Source organism: Leucoraja erinacea, chromosome 30 (genome assembly GCF_028641065.1).
Source record: "Leucoraja erinacea ecotype New England chromosome 30, Leri_hhj_1, whole genome shotgun sequence".
In the NCBI taxonomy this organism is placed as follows: domain Eukaryota; kingdom Metazoa; phylum Chordata; class Chondrichthyes; order Rajiformes; family Rajidae; genus Leucoraja; species Leucoraja erinaceus.
In genome coordinates, this window is record NC_073406.1 from 1566615 (window position 1) to 1582413 (window position 15799).

The 15799-nt window shown below is 41.2% G+C and overlaps 1 protein-coding gene across 1 annotated transcript in view; it reads left to right on the forward strand.

Moving 5' to 3' along the window:
* Positions 1-1211: 1211 nt before the first annotated feature.
* vps13d (vacuolar protein sorting 13 homolog D) overlaps positions 1212-15799 on the forward strand; it is a 178709-nt gene continuing 164121 nt past the window's right edge. Inside the window, 7 exon segments of the mRNA XM_055658999.1 lie at positions 1212-1475; positions 4742-4819; positions 5206-5396; positions 8609-8689; positions 11060-11176; positions 11746-11850; positions 13386-13556. Coding sequence (XP_055514974.1) covers positions 1379-1475; positions 4742-4819; positions 5206-5396; positions 8609-8689; positions 11060-11176; positions 11746-11850; positions 13386-13556 — 840 coding nt within the window. The 5' untranslated portion in view covers positions 1212-1378.

Below are 15799 nucleotides of genomic sequence, written 5' to 3' on the forward strand. Positions count from 1 at the left end.
AACGTTGACACAAAGAACTACAGATGCTGGAACCGTGCTTAGAGCACAAAGTGCTGCCGTAACTCAGTAGGTCAGGCAACATCTCTGGTGCTACTGGAAGGTCATCAACGCGGTGAAAGATATGCTTTGGTCTGCCCAAGCACTGTTCACCATCCAGCGGAGCGAGATGTCCTTCAGGGAATGTTGCCGACTGGCCCGCTGCAGACTGTAGGAGTACGTGCTGAGGGACGCACTGAAGCTCGGTGCAGCCAACGCCAAGGCTCGGTGGGGGAGGACCAAAGTCTAGGGTCCTTCTGCTGCTGGACATTGGGGGGCAGGGTGGAGACGCCCCTCAAAATAAGGGGATTCCACGCCAGTCGGCCACTTGAGTGGCAAGGGTGGGGGATAAATTTGTGAAATTTGAGCAATGTATGTAGACTGTATTGAAGACTGCAACGACCAGGTTGAATTGTATTGAAGCCTGAAAACCAAAGATCCTATAGCAGAGCTAATTATTCATGTGTTTTGCAGTCAATGCCTACTATGCATTTCGTTGTCCTACTATGTTCTGAATTGAATCTGAATCTGAATCTGAATCTATGTTCTGTGTGCTGAAGCAAAGCAAGAGTTTCATTGTCCTATCAGGGACACATGACAATAAACTTGAACTTGAATAATTTGTATAGCCTCCGAGAATGTCAGATGAATTTGTCGCATGGTTCATGTATTATATATATTTATTACCTGAATAAAGTCTATTTTGAATTTTTTTTTAAACCATCTCTGGAGGGCATGGATACCTTTCTTCAGACTCACTATTAATTAATATTCAGACTTAGTAATACTAACTGCTTGTTACCGTGTAAAAAAGTTCCCATTGAATGATCAATGACATTTAGGAGTCCTGTTGTGCCATGAATGAAGGCCTCGGCCTCACTTGCTCTTGACCTCGTGGCGCCGCTGTCGCGGGAGGAGGGCGGAATGAGCATGCGCAGTCTGGCTGGCTGGATGGGCGGGGCGACGGGACGATGCTGGGCGGTGTGCGTCTGCGCAAGCGCCGCCCCTGGCCGGCCGGAGGGGGGGGAGTGTGTGACCGACGGGCGGAATGCGCATGCGCCGCCCTGCTGGTTGGATGGGCGTGGCCAAAGATCTTTGGGCGGGGCGGCCGAATGGCGGAGTGCGCCTGCGCCGCCTGTCTGGGTTGAGGTTCGAGCGGGCGGAGTGCGCATGTGCCGTCCTCCGGCAGCCGGGGGTCAGCGCGGGTCATCGCGTGCGGCCTTAGCAACCGCGGCCGCCCGATCCTCAGGCCGGGCCCTGTTGGGCGACACCGACACCGACACCGACACCGACACCGACACCCAGCCCAGCTCAGCTCAGCCCAGCCCAGCCCAGCCCAGCCATGCTGGAGGGACTGGCAGCCTGGGTGCTAAACACTTACATTGGCAAATATGTCAATAACCTCAACACAGACCAGCTCTCCATTGCCCTGATGAAAGGTACTTGCAACTTCAGAAACTTTTTTTTAACCTGTCACCCGGCTCTGTAGTAGTGAATATTTCAGTAATAAATCGCTATTGAACGCGTGGGCTTTAAGTATATAATCAAATGCAGCCCTGTTAAAGTGTGTTTATTAATCAGAACCATTGGATCAGTGACCTTGGGGGGGGGGGGTGTGAACCACTCTGATATCTGTACATAGACCTCAGGTGCAGGAGTAGGCCATTCGGCCCTTCGAGCCAGCACCGCCATTCAATATGATCATAGCTGATCATCCACAATCAATACCCCGTTCCTGCTTTCTCCCCACACCCCCTTCATTCCATTAGCCCTAAGAGCTATATCTAACTTTCTCTTGAAAACATCCAGTGAATTGGCCTCCACTGCCTTCTGAGGCAGATAATTCCACAAATTCACAACTCTGTGTGAAAAAGTTTTTCATCATCTCAGTTCTAAATGATCTACCCCTTATTCTTAAGCTGTACTTTTCCTCTCAATAAGCTCCTGCGTGCTATTATTAAATATTAAGAGAAACACGTCATGTCCTCGTGAATGTAAACATGTGGTTTCACTGTTATCCTCTGCCTGCCTCTGTGTTTAGGAATGGTTAACCCCAATCAGATATTTCTACTGTTATGTTAATTTCCACTATCCTGAGTGGCAGACGAGGTTTTGAAATTCATTGAGAAAAGTAGATGGACTGGCCTGATATTAGGTTCAGAATTAAAACTGATCTACATCAAAATTATTGTGGTTTGTGTGGGAGGGGAGCTGATGTCTTAACTCTGAGGAACTCCACAACAAGGTGACTTTAGAGTGATCTGATTGTTATGGCATCATTGATTATAAGAAATTATAAGTATAAGAATTCCAAGACGTTACTACTTGTATGTAAGGATTATTTTAAAACAAATGGGGTGTGTATGACATTTCTTGTCCTCCACCCATTTGACTCGTATAACATGCGTCATTGCAACAGAAGATTTATTCTTTATAGCTTTTCCCTGTAAAGCATCAGAGTGAAATGCTATTTGTTTTCTGTCGTTTGCTTGTGGCAGGAACAAATTAGGGTTATCACAAAATTTTAAATCTGATTGATTAAAGTACTTTGGTGTCATAGCCAGTTTTATCCGGACTTAGGGTGCAGTCTGTATGGGGGGATTACAGGTTTCCCTAGACCACATGGGTTTTCCCCCAGCGTTTGCTTTCCTCCCACATTGCAAAGATGATAGTTTGTAGGTTAATCAGTAAAATTGCCCCTAGTGTGTTGGAGTGGATGAGAAAGTGCGATAACCAAGAACTAATGTGAATGGGTAGAAAGAAAATGCTGGAGAAATTCAGCGGGTGCAGCAGCATCTATGGAGCAAAGGAAATAGGCAACTTTTCGGGCCAAAACCCTTCTTCTGTCTGAAGAAGGGTTTCGGCTCAAAACGTTGCGTATTTCCTTCGCTTAATAGATGCTGCTGTACCCGCTGAGTTTCTCCAGCATTTTTGTCTACCTTCGATTTTCCAGCATTTGCAGTTCCTTCTTGAACATAATGTGAATGGCTGATTGATGGTGAGCATGGACTACATGAGGCCCAGGAAGTTATAGAAGTTGTGAAAGAAACCTGAATTTAGTGAAATAATTAAAACAATAATTTATTTGAGCAGATAAGAAAGTTTAACATTGAGGGCAGGTCAGAAGATGTCATTTAGGTGGTGGTGGATGAACTATAAGAGAAGTGTGACTGCATTTGAACACTTTGGTTGATAAATAATATTACATGAAGTGCATATTGAGTGGCATAATGTGTTTGCACGTGTTTTATTTCAGGTGTGCATTTTTTAAGCAAAGCCTGATTTTTATTCTTTAAAGTTTGGGAGGTAACTGAATCTGTCTGCTATGTTATTTCACTGCAGCTTGATTTTGTATCTATCAGTTTCTCATAACTGAATTATTATAGTGGTCATTTGCTTGTATGTCATGTTGCTTTTGGAAATGTCAACTAACTTTTCATTCCATTATCAAGTTTATTCTACTTTTCACCAGTTTGCTCCACAGGATAAGATGTGTGCTCTTCATTCTTTATGACAGTTTCAGACTGATACCTGATTTCATTGATCTCAATTTACTGCAGTGCATCTTTACATTCGAAGATGTTCTTTCTTTGTTATATATTCTTCACTGTTTGTCGGGAAGTAAGCTATGGGCTTGACGTTGTGACATCTCATTAGTATGAATTGGAGTTTCTGCATATTAGGTATTTATGTACAAAATTGCAGTCCAAGCATAAAATATTTTCCATATAATTTTGATATTCTGCAGGCCTGCCTTTAATCATACTGCTCTGAACAGTTAACATCAGTCAGAGTTATTGAGCCATACAGTACGGAAGCACGCCCTTCAGCACCAACTCATCCATCCAACCAAGCTGCCTAACCGAGCTAGTACCGCTAGCCTGTGCCTGACCCATATCTGTTTCCTATCCATGTGCCTGTCCAAGTGTCTCTTAAAAGTCATAATTGTATCCACGCCTTCCACTTTGTTTCATATACGCACCACGCTCACCTTAAATCTTTGCCTTGTTATAGACTTCCCTACTCTGGGGGGAAGAGACTGGCTATTCACATTATGTTGGCCCTCATGATTTTATAAACCTCCATAATGTCATCCTTCAGCCTCTGACACCCCAGCCTCTGTTTTTAACTCAAACCTGGGTTTAAATATTTAATCAGAAGCAGTTGTGTTAAAGTGTATTTAATAATCAGAACCATTGGATCAGTGACCTTGGGAGGTGAATCGCTCTGATATCTGTTCTTTTCCACTCAGGAAGCTCCTGCTAGCGATTAGGCCTCTCCTCTTAACTCAAACCTTCCAGACCCAGTAGCGTCTTCATAAATATTTTTTATGGAAAAACCTTTCCAGGTTAATGACGTTCTTCATATAGTAGGGTGACCAGAATTGTATGGAAATGTATCTGTTTGGAAGGGTTGAATTGCGCTCATGGGAATAACTTGTGAATGGCAAACCATGGGAATATTTGATTGAGATGCAAAATTTGTAACAGTATTAATAGAAATGTTGTATTAATGAAGTAGCAGTTTGGAAAGTGAAGCTCGTACTGGGACTGAAGACACTTTTCTCTACATTTAACCATGTTTACTTGATCTGAAAGTGCCTAATCCTGAAACTGAACCAAAAGACAATCTTTGTATTAACAAGCTCCAAACAGTTACTGTTTTACTGAGCTGTACTACAATTTGTGTTATTATTTCAATGTAGGCGCTGTTGAATTGGAAAACCTTCCTCTAAAGAAAGACGCCCTCAAAGAATTGGATTTACCTTTTGAGGTAAAGGCAGGTAAGCAGACACAAAATATAAAAAGTCCATATTTTCCATTTATTTCTGTGGTGTGGTGTATATATCGAGTTTCAGTATTGCTTTATATGTCATAAATATTTCAACTTTGAAAATAAGGACATAATAAGGAAATGCATGTTGTTGAGTGTAATTACTGAAGAAAGACTAATTTGGGGCAGAATTGTGCTCAAGGTGCTTTGGTCGGGTTAGCAGGAGGCTGGTGGAGAAAGAGAAGAGGGCTCAATGTAAGTATTTTGTAAGATGGCTCACATTTGGCTCTGAGTTTTAAAGGCTAAAGTTAACACTGGTCTTGCCAGTGAAGCCAGGATCAGGAGAAAGTTCACCTTGCTAGCTTGTGTCTATAAAGCGTGTATGCACATTTTCAGGTTTTATTGGGAAGATAACGTTGCAGATCCCATTCTACCGGCCTCATGTGGAACCCTGGGTCATATCCATCTCCAAGCTCCATCTGATCGGTGCACCAATTAAACAGTCTGAATTTGATGAAGAGATGGAACGGTCACTGGACAGGAAGAGAAAGAGTGAATTACTGAATGCTCTGGAGGCAAAATGGAAGGTTGGTTTCTTAGGAATGTAAGTTCAAAGCTCTTTATGTTACCTGCATAATAGTAAGGTGCAGGTCTCCACTAAGACTGATACATTTCTACATATAGCCCAACTTAAGCACTGACTCATTAAATTGTTGATGTGGTGGACAATCTGACACTTCACTGTTAAGATCAATTCTCAATTTTAATTTTACCTCATAATTTATTTCAGTGATGATCGGTAATGTGGAAAAGGTTACTGGAGTAATGAGACCTTTCTAATTTCAGGACTTTGCAGCTTCATGTGCCAGGCCCACTGCCTGAAGCTGAATATGCAGATTTTCCCCATCCTGCTTATATCATGAGTGTTCTTAGAACAGTTGTTCCTTGCCTGAGAATTGTGCTTGGGAGAAGATTTAAAGTCGCACACCATATATAAAAACTTGTTGCACTTTGTCCATACAGATAAGAATCCATCAGAAGAATAGAAGAGTAAGTGACCAGATAGACCAATAATTATCAAATCCTGTTGTTGTGATTCATACACAGCGTCACCCTCCTATGTCCTACCCCATAAACCATGCCATTTTCGTGGACAGATTTAAAAATATTTTGGTAGAAATCTCTAACTAGTTTAGGAAAAAACTCTTGGACTGCATCTCTGACCACTGTGACTGGAAGCACATCAGTCGAACCCGATTACCTCAAGTAGCTGCTGCATTGGCCAAACTCAGATGTTCCCAGTTCATTCTTGAATGCCTGCACTGAATCTACACTATCTATTCTTATCAACCATTATTTCTGAAGTAATAAGTGGCATCCTTGTGCATGATCTAGTTTGTACTTTATATAAGTTACGCCAATATGCCTAACCTATCCACAAAAAATTAACTTGCTTCAAAGAATCTCTTTGAAGTCTATAATTTTCTACAATATAAGAGCCACTATTCTCACCCATAGCTTTTGATGACCCCTAAATTTTTCTGACCGTTTTGAGGTGTCTTTTCAACACTAATCATGTGTGGTAACCTAAACTGAACATTGTAATCTGTATGAGCCATTGTAAAGAGACAGGATGGTATTTCAGTATTTAATTTCATCATTTTAGCAATGCTTTAATAAACGACCTTCAATAATTTAATATGTTTCATCTGGGCCTTGGTCTGATCAACACCACAAGCACACAGACCTACAGGGTGTAGACAATCTTCACATTGTCCCTTCCAATGTTTAACATTAATCTCAGCTGTGTTAAAAGGCTTGCATCCTTATGCAAGTTAATTGAATCATCGGCTGATGTTGCTGCTTTTCATATCATGTTTCTATATTCATCATTTGTGCTTATATTCTTCTGAAACTCTCTAAATCTCTCCGAAAAAGTTATTCTGTCATTTTTAATTCTCTGGCTATTCATTTCCAGTTGTTATAATCAATAGACAATAGGTGCAGGAGTAGGCCATTCGGCCCTTTGAGCCAGCTCCGCCATTCAATGTGATCCTGGCTGATCATCCCCAGTCAGTATCCCATTCCTGCCTTCTCCCCATATCCCTTGACTCCGCTATTTTTAAGAGCCCTATCTAGCTCTCTCTTGAAAGCATCCAGAGAACCTGCCTCCACTGCCCTCTGAGGCAGAGAATTCCACAGATTCACAACTCTGTGAGAAAAAGTGTTTCCCCGTCTCCGTTCCTTTAACTGTGAAATATGCCTTCAGTTGGATGGTGTAGCATATTACAAATTAATAAGCGTGGTACAGCAAGGATTTGGAACATAAGTAATGGAGGAATCCAACAGAAATAAACTAACCTGCTTCATGAAAAGAACCAAGAAGAATTCCAGAAGATGAGGATGGATAAACAAAGTGGCTGATTAGAATTCACAAAATGGATATCAAGCAATTCACAAAATGGATATCACTCCAAGGGGGCAAACAACGTTGCTCCAGGTCACAGAGAGGGATTGCAAAGTTGGTGATGATTCAGTGACGTAAGTCATTTCCTGGTTCAGGGCCAACTTGTTCGGAGATCAGTTGGAGAGTAGTGAGAAAATGCCATGCCAAACACCCTGAAATCTTGCAAACTCTTTAAAATCAGACTTTTAAGCTGACCTTCCTTCCACTTTCATACAGTGATTTCAGATCATTGTTCTGCATTTAGATCTTTCTCTAGATCTTATAACTTGTTTATCTCCAACTATTACAGCTCTAAAGAAAAGGCATTTTAACTCTTTCTCTTCACAGTTGCAATCTGACCTGCTGAATATTTTCTGCATTTATTTCAGGGCTCTAATATCTGTAGCCTTTTGTTTATGTTGCCTTGTTGCAATCTTCCAAATATATCAATATTTCCTATTTCACAATTTGGTCAATGATCTCCTGAAGTGTGTTGGTTAACATTTGGTGTACTTCTGACTTTTTGTTAAATAAATTATCTGCACAAAGCTATGCTATCTATGGGCCACCAGATTACTAACATGTGCTACAAAGTTCAGGGACCCTTATACTAACCTACTGAGCACCTACATATAGTTCGCTCTTGTCTGTGAAAACTTTTCACCATTATTTTATTTCATGTTTCTTTGTCAATTTTGCATCCCAGTTGTCATCATACATATTGTTATAGCTGTTATTAATACTTAGCTCTTGAAATCAAACAACAGATTGCTCATTGTGTGAATGAGTGCACAGTTCAGTATTATAATGGAGGAATTAATTTGTTCAAGTAGATTAATGTTTACTTTGAAATTGATCCTATCAATCATAAGAAATGGATCCCAAGCTTGCTTTGGCATTGAGACCATGGCTGATCTGATCTTAGCTTGTTTTAACATTTATATATTGTATAAAAATGCAGGGTGGCCTTTTTTTTTTTTAATGAAGGATTTAACAAACATGAACTAAATTCACTCTAGTCAGTTGAACTGAAAACTTAAGTGAAAATCAAATGGTATTTAAAATGTTGAAAGGGTTTGCAAGTGTTTACTATCTTACTACTATACATATAAATAAGGGAATGTAAAATAAGGATTATAATTAATTATATCAATGCAATTCTTTCAATCTTTTGGGATTGAGTGATGGAGAAATTTAGAAGGCTTATTTACTGTAAATATCTCCATTTTTAAACAAAAACTTGCACATTTGCTCAAATTATCTTCTGGGATAAAATTTCAATAAATGTGTAGTGTAATATTTCCCACGTTTTATTGAAGTACATTTAAAATTAAAGGGTGACTTTTCTTCCAGAGTGACCAACAGCAGAAAGGGGAGTCTTATTGGTACTCGGCTACTGCGTCCATGGTAACCAGAATTGTGGAAAATGTGGAGGTGAGTTGGAAAGTTGTAATTAAATTGTTATTTTATATGAAAGATAACAAAATAAAAACATTTGTTTTCATTAAACTGATCTACTTAAGTAACTTTTGAAAATACATAATTTAAATTGTATCTTTGGAATTTTAATAGGAAGAAACCTATATGGAAAACTTTCTAATTAATATGTATGTGAAAAATACAACTTGCATTTAGAATCATTCCGGTAAGGATAAAGGCTTTGCCTGAGTTGTCATCAATGCAAAGCCAGAATTTATTTCCTCTTCTGAGCTACCTCTGAGAATGTGTTAGTGGCCTTTTGTCTTGAGTTGTGCAGTTTGTGTGGTTAAAGGTATTCTCAAGAGTTATTTAGTGGAAGGTTCGAGAATTTTTATGAAGCAACAAAATATTCCCAAGACAAAGAAGTGCAAGTGAACTTAATGATGTCCTTGTCTTTTTGAAATTGATGCCCATTGTACTACGAAAGATATCTTGGTTGCTTCAATAGGTCGCATAAATAATCCAAACTGCAACCCTGGTCGTCTGCCTGTTTTGAAGGAAGTGTACAAGACAAGAAGGGAGGAGACTATGTTGCTTTTGATGCTGTTGAGTTAGTGTAGAGACAGTGTGGGTACAGGCCCTTTGGCCACTGAGTCCACGCCGACCATCGGTCACTCGTTTACAATAGTTTTACGTTAGCTCACATCGCATCCTCTCTCTACACACTAGGGGCAATTTACAGAGGCCAATTACAGTGCCATTGAGCTGTTGGCTTTTATTGGAAGTGCACTCATCTGTGCAAGCGGACAATTGGAGAGTATTCCTTTTTATTCCTGACCTGTGCTCTACAGATGGTGGAAAAGCTTTAAGAGTTGGAGGCTAATAAATCTGCAAGAAATGATGTGTTGGTTAGTGCCGACTCTGTGTGCCAAATGGCCTGTTTCTGTGCTCAGTGATTTTTATTTCCAACCTGTGACCTACCATGTAGCCACAATGTTTATAAAGCTGGAACAGTCTAAAGCGCTCCGCGAAATGTTAATGGGAAGATAGATTCTCATAAGAAATTGACTTTGTATGAAACATGTGCTATTCATACAACCATTTTATCTGCTTAAACCTGAATATTTTGCTGAATGCATGCACAATTGCTTTATTTGAGTAGTTGGGAAGGAAGCATTCATTAATGACAATCATCATCAGTAAATATGTTTCAACTGTGAAATTGCAGGAAAGATAACTGATGAAGGAGCAAAGGCTGCTTGGGCCTAGAACATTGCCCCGATTAAATCCCCTTGCTGAGCTGATTGGATATTGATCATCTCAGTCTTTCTGTGCACGGTTATTCCATCCAGTGGAAGACATTTCTACCGATGTCCATTAACTTCAATTTGATTCCATTCCCTGGATACTACACCGTCATGGTGCCTCTATCTCGAGACCTCAAGCACTTTTGTCAACAATTGGGCCATGATTGCAACAAGGACTAGACAGGCAGAATCTAAAATATTCTTAATATTTATTGGAGAGTAAACGGTGTTGTTAGGAAGTCTTCCATTCTATCACTAATGATCAAGAGTAAGATGGGATATTGATTTGGCCTTTTTTTGTGGATGGCATATTCCACTTTGCAAATTTGTTGGGCGGTTGCCAGTGTTTTAGCTATTTTAGTTAAAGCTACAACTGGTTCTGATGAGTGTCATAAACACCAGAGCTGGAATGTTACTGTGTCTCATAGCCATGGATGTCTCGAATGCTCTCGGCTGTTTCCATATTGGCCAAAGATTGGCTTTCGTTATGACAGGACCCTCAGGAGGAAACTGAAATAATTCCACTCAGGTGCTTAGAAATGTTGCAGCTTTGTTTTTTGCACTAACATGTTGATCTCTACTGTCATTGAGGATGATCTTCTTATCGAGTCCACACACAAGATTAGAAGTTGTTCAGCCAGAGCTGAACACACTTCTTGGCATCTGCATGCAATGGTGTTTGTCTTGTCACTTCTTGTGCGTGGTGGTGGTGATCCTCTCAGTCAGAAAAATTTGCGGAGTTTGTGATGGACCGAGTCATGTTTGTCATTGCTTTTGTGAGTGGAATCTCCAGTACCCTTAAGTGCAATTACCATTAAATTCCCTGGGTCCCTCTGTCTTATTTTATGTAAACCAATATTATCTTGTGTAAAAAGTGTTATTACCTCTTCACCTCAATAATGTATGTAATCATTGATGGGTTGTGGATGCCATTTAATCACAGTGTGTTTGTGTCTGAATTTGTTTTGAATGTAGTGCACCTTGCAGTTTTAAGCAATGAATTACTTTTTATAAAAGAGGACCACAGCTTTTATCTATAAACTGTAATCTGAAAATCTGAGTTTTGTTTCATTTGTAGTTGAATGTTCGAGATGTCCATTTGCGTTTTGAGGATGATATCACTAACCCTGAACATCCATTTGCTTTTGGGATATGTATCAAGAGTGTATCTGTACAGAATGCAGAAGATGAGTTGGTAAGTTCCACATGGAAACAGTGAATGGAACATTTTGCTACCTGTGTGAATTCTAAATTGTAGTTTTGGCTCAAAGAGCCAACTTACCTTATAGGTAATGGAAGTAAATCACAATAGATTATATCTATTTAGTGATAGTTCCTTGAGAACATCAGTCCTTGGTCAAAATAGTTTAAAAAAAAAACTTGTTAGCAGTTCTTGTAAACATTTATCTGCCACTTATACATTCTATACATACATACTATAACTTTCATGATAGCAACCCGTTAACTCTAGCACCAGAGTTACTCTAGCACTTCTCTAGCAGTTTATGCATTCTTTAGTAAACCTGCTGTTTCTTGTTTTTCTAACATAACCAGGAGATCAATTCGAGAAGGGAAAGGATTGTTTGTATCTGTATAGAGTTTAGCGGTCTTGGTTAAAGGTGAATGGGGAATCCATTGGACTTTAGGAGAAACAACACTGATAGGATAAAATTGTGAACAATTGCAAATTTCTTTGCAACTAAAGTAATCCCCCACAACATTGATACTATTGCTTTACTTACCACATTTTTCTTTTATTCTGAGGTTGAGAAGTCCATAAGAAAAAAGAGATTAAAAATTGAGGATTTCAGTATTTACTGGGATATGGACACTGAGTTACTGGGCGATGTTCCTCCTTCTGAACTCCAGGTATGAGTTTTATTTACTTGGACTTCAATGAATCATTCGCCACTTTGATACTACAGGTGCACAACCTTTTATCCGAAAGCCTTGGGACCAGACACTTCTCGGATTTCGGAATTTTTCGGATTTCTGAATGGAAGATTTTTAGCGTAGATTAGGTAGGTAGCGCGGGCGGCTTGAAAAGTCTGGAGTGGCTGCCTCCTCCCCGGAGACCGGGGAATCATTGTAAATCATTGCATAAATGTTAGTCAGTTAGTTTGGAGGGATTTTATGTGGTGGGGGGGGGGTGAAGGGGGAAACTTTAATTCTTAGTCCCCTACCTGGTCGGAGAGGCAGGGAGCGGGCAATGCCTTACCGGGTCGCCGTGCAGTAAGCTCCGGAGCGCTGTGGCCGCCGACTCCCAACATCGCGGAGCTGGGGGCTGCGGGCATCCGGCCGCGGGCGGCGCCGGTTGGAGCTCCGACCCCAGCAACTCTACCCCTGGCTGCGCGGCACTCCAAATCCAGCGTGGCCCACGGCCGGACGCCCGCAGCCCCAGCTCCGCGATGTTGGGAGTCGGCAGCGTCGCAGCCCTGGGATACCAGCGGGGAGCGGGCAATGCCTTACTGGGTCGCCGTGCGGTAAGCTCCGGAGTGCTGTGGCCGCCGACACACAACATCGCGCTGGATTTAGAGCGCCGCGCAGCCAGGGGTAGAGTTGCCGGGGTCGGAGCTACAACCGGCGCCGCCCACGGCCGGACGCCTGCAGCCTCAGCTCCGCGATGTTGGGAGTCGGTGATTTATTAATACATAAATATTCTGTTTCTTAATTTCTTCACAACATGGTGATGTTTTGAGGGTGTGCCTAAACAAGCCTGGAGCCCATGCCTCTTGAATTATTAGCCTGGTTCTGACATGATATAATTTAAAATCTTGTCTCTGGTGTGCTACTAGCCTTTATAATTAGTATCTTATAGAATTGATCCATAATGATGGTATGGCTGACAGGACAAATATGGAGCACCATAATATTCTCCCCTGCGACACCCAAATCGCCTGTCAACCCTTTTAATTATACCTACTGGGGAAATATTTAGAGAATTACTCCAAATATATATTCCAGAAATAAAATAGTTTTTTTTTAATTTCCTATGGTTCTCAAGCCAGATATGTACTTATACCTGGAAAAACTCAGCGGGTGAGGCAGCATCTATGGAGAGAAGGAATAGGCGATGTTTCGGGTCAAGACCCTTCTTCAGACTGAAGATGGGTCTCGACCCAAAACGTCGCCGATTCCTTCTCTCCATAGATGCTGCCTCACCTGCTGAGTTTCTCCAGCATTTTATGTCTACCTATAACTAAAACTTAGCTAAGATCGTTTTTTTTTTGTATTATTGAGTGAGAATTTCCAATAAAAATAGTTGCTGAGATTTTCCCTTATCATTAAAAATATAACCTTTGACTTTGATTCTATGAAGAACCGTTCTGACTAAGCTTGGGAACTATTTGCTTGAGGGTGAAGGGAAGTATATTTGGATCTCACGCATCTTTATTACTTTCCAGGATGCAATAGATCATTGCCTGCAAAACAGAGATCACAAGTACATACTCGAACCTGTCTGCGCTTCTGCACTTTTAAAGAGAAACGGAGCCAAAGAGCCCTTGCGTTCCCGGAATACACCGCGCATTGAGTGTGATGTCAACTTGAAGACAATTCCATTGAAACTTTCGCAGGTAAGGCAGTTTGAACCAAAAATAAGAGAGTAAGGGGTCAGTTAGAGGAAGTTAAATTCTCTTGTTTGTAAGTGTTTTGGTCCATCATTTAATTCTGCATATTACACTAATATTCTGAAACAGTGGTGTTCTCAGAGGATGTCGGTCAACTAACCAACAAGTCTAAGTGAGGCTGATTGGCTGAAGTTTGTTTATTTCAATACAAGGAATATTGTAGAGAATACTACTGGTTTTTGCCAGTCTGAACCAACGCTGCTGTATTGTTACATCGCAGATTACTTGTACTCTCATCTTGGCAACAAATAATTCACAATTCTCCCTTGGAGACTGCCATAGCAGCCTTCATAGTGGACACACTGAAGGGTTTGTCCACTGAGGCGATGTCGGTAGTTTAGAAACAAGAAAGAAGCATGCACTCTGATGGGATTAGGTAAAGACTGACAGACACTTGCTCAATGCCAAAGACTTTATACAGGGTAGAATTTGTCAGGCTTATCCAAGAAGGTTTCTCAAAACAGTATGGGGTAGTCCAGCCGGAGAAGGGAACATACTGGACCTCGTGTTGAGAAATGAGCCTAGCCAGGTGACCAGTGGTGGTGGTGGGGCAGTATTCAGGCTGAAGGTCTATGTCTAGTGGAGTTCTGTGCTGGGACCTCGGCTGTTTGTGATAGAAAATAAACTTGGAAGTAAACGTTGTTTAGAAGTTTGCAAAACACAAAGATAGGGGTCATGTGAGGGTTGTTAAGGTATATGCCCAGTGGGATATGGAACAACACATAAATGGGCAGAGAAATCAATATAATCTAAGCAGGTGAGGGTATTGCATTTGGGGTCCAATTACAAAATAACTCCCATGCCCCGCAACAACATCAAGGTAAGAGGGATTCTGGGGTCCAAACATAACTCCCTAAGGTAAAGGTAAGAAGTAACATAAGGTGGGGGTACAGAGGACATAAGGTATGCTTGCTTTCATAGTTCGGGGCATTGAGAGTAACAATGCCTGGGACTTGGACATCGGGAGAGACATGGAGAACAGGGGAGAGAAAAGACTTTGCCTTCCATCACAGTGGGTTCACTGTGATGGATGTTTGTGTGAATTAAATTGTGTGTATGTCTGTAGGAAATTGTCTTTGTTTGTATGGCTGTGGAAACGGAATTTCGTTTGAGCCTCACAGGCTCAAATGACAATAAATATTGTATTGTATTGTATTGTAACAATCAGGAAGTCATGATACAACTTTATAGGACTTTGGTTAGGCCACATTTAGAATATTGTGCAGCTCTGGGCACCCAGTTACAGGAAGGATGTGGAGAATTTGGGAAGGGTACTTTGGAGATTTACCAACTGCAGGGAGAGGTTGGACAGACTTGGATTGTTTTCTCTGGATTCATATTTTTATGCAAGTTTCAGTTTCTATGTTTGAGCCTATCAAAACAAACTAGGACATGCAAAAACTCTGGATCGTGCTTGCAACTGCAAATCAAGTGTGTTCCCAGCCCCAGTGTTCCTGGCCCTGGCCCAATCCTCACACCTGGCCAGTGCACAGGATCTTGGCTCTATCCACAAACCTATTCTTGAAACCTGCTGTTCCTGACTCTGGCTCCCACCACATACCCAACCTGCATTCCCGAGTCTGAAGAAGGGTCCCGACCAGAAACATCACATGTCCAGATATTCTGCCGGACACACGAAGTTACTCCAACACTTTGTGTCTATTTCTGCATTCCTGCCTCCAGTGCTGGCTACAAAACTACCAAGGTTCCTGCTGTCAATAATCCTGCCTCCGATTCCAACCCTGGCTCAAACAGCAGACCAACTATTTATATCTCACCACCTGCCAGTGTACGACATCAAATACAATTCATGTTATGGAAAACTGTATTCACTAGATGCCTTAGGAGAAGACTCCAGAGGAATATGCTATTCAGGCTGAAACAATGGATATATAGACTTGCTGATAGTATGTCGATAGATAACGAGAATTTAGTGTATAACATTTCCATCTAAGCAAGTTAAAAAGCACAGTAGATTGCTTGTTCAATTTGCTTGCAAGCTTTGTACTGGCAGAGGTTTATTTGTTGGGTGACAAATTTATTTTGCAGATGGCAAATTTTAATTTGAATGTAGGGAATTGAAGCCATGAAAACTTATCTCTGCATTCAGCCTTGCAATTCTGGATTGAGAGTGAGGACAAATCTCAGCAGTCCAGTTAATGTTGAACCTATTGGTTATTCTAAATCTT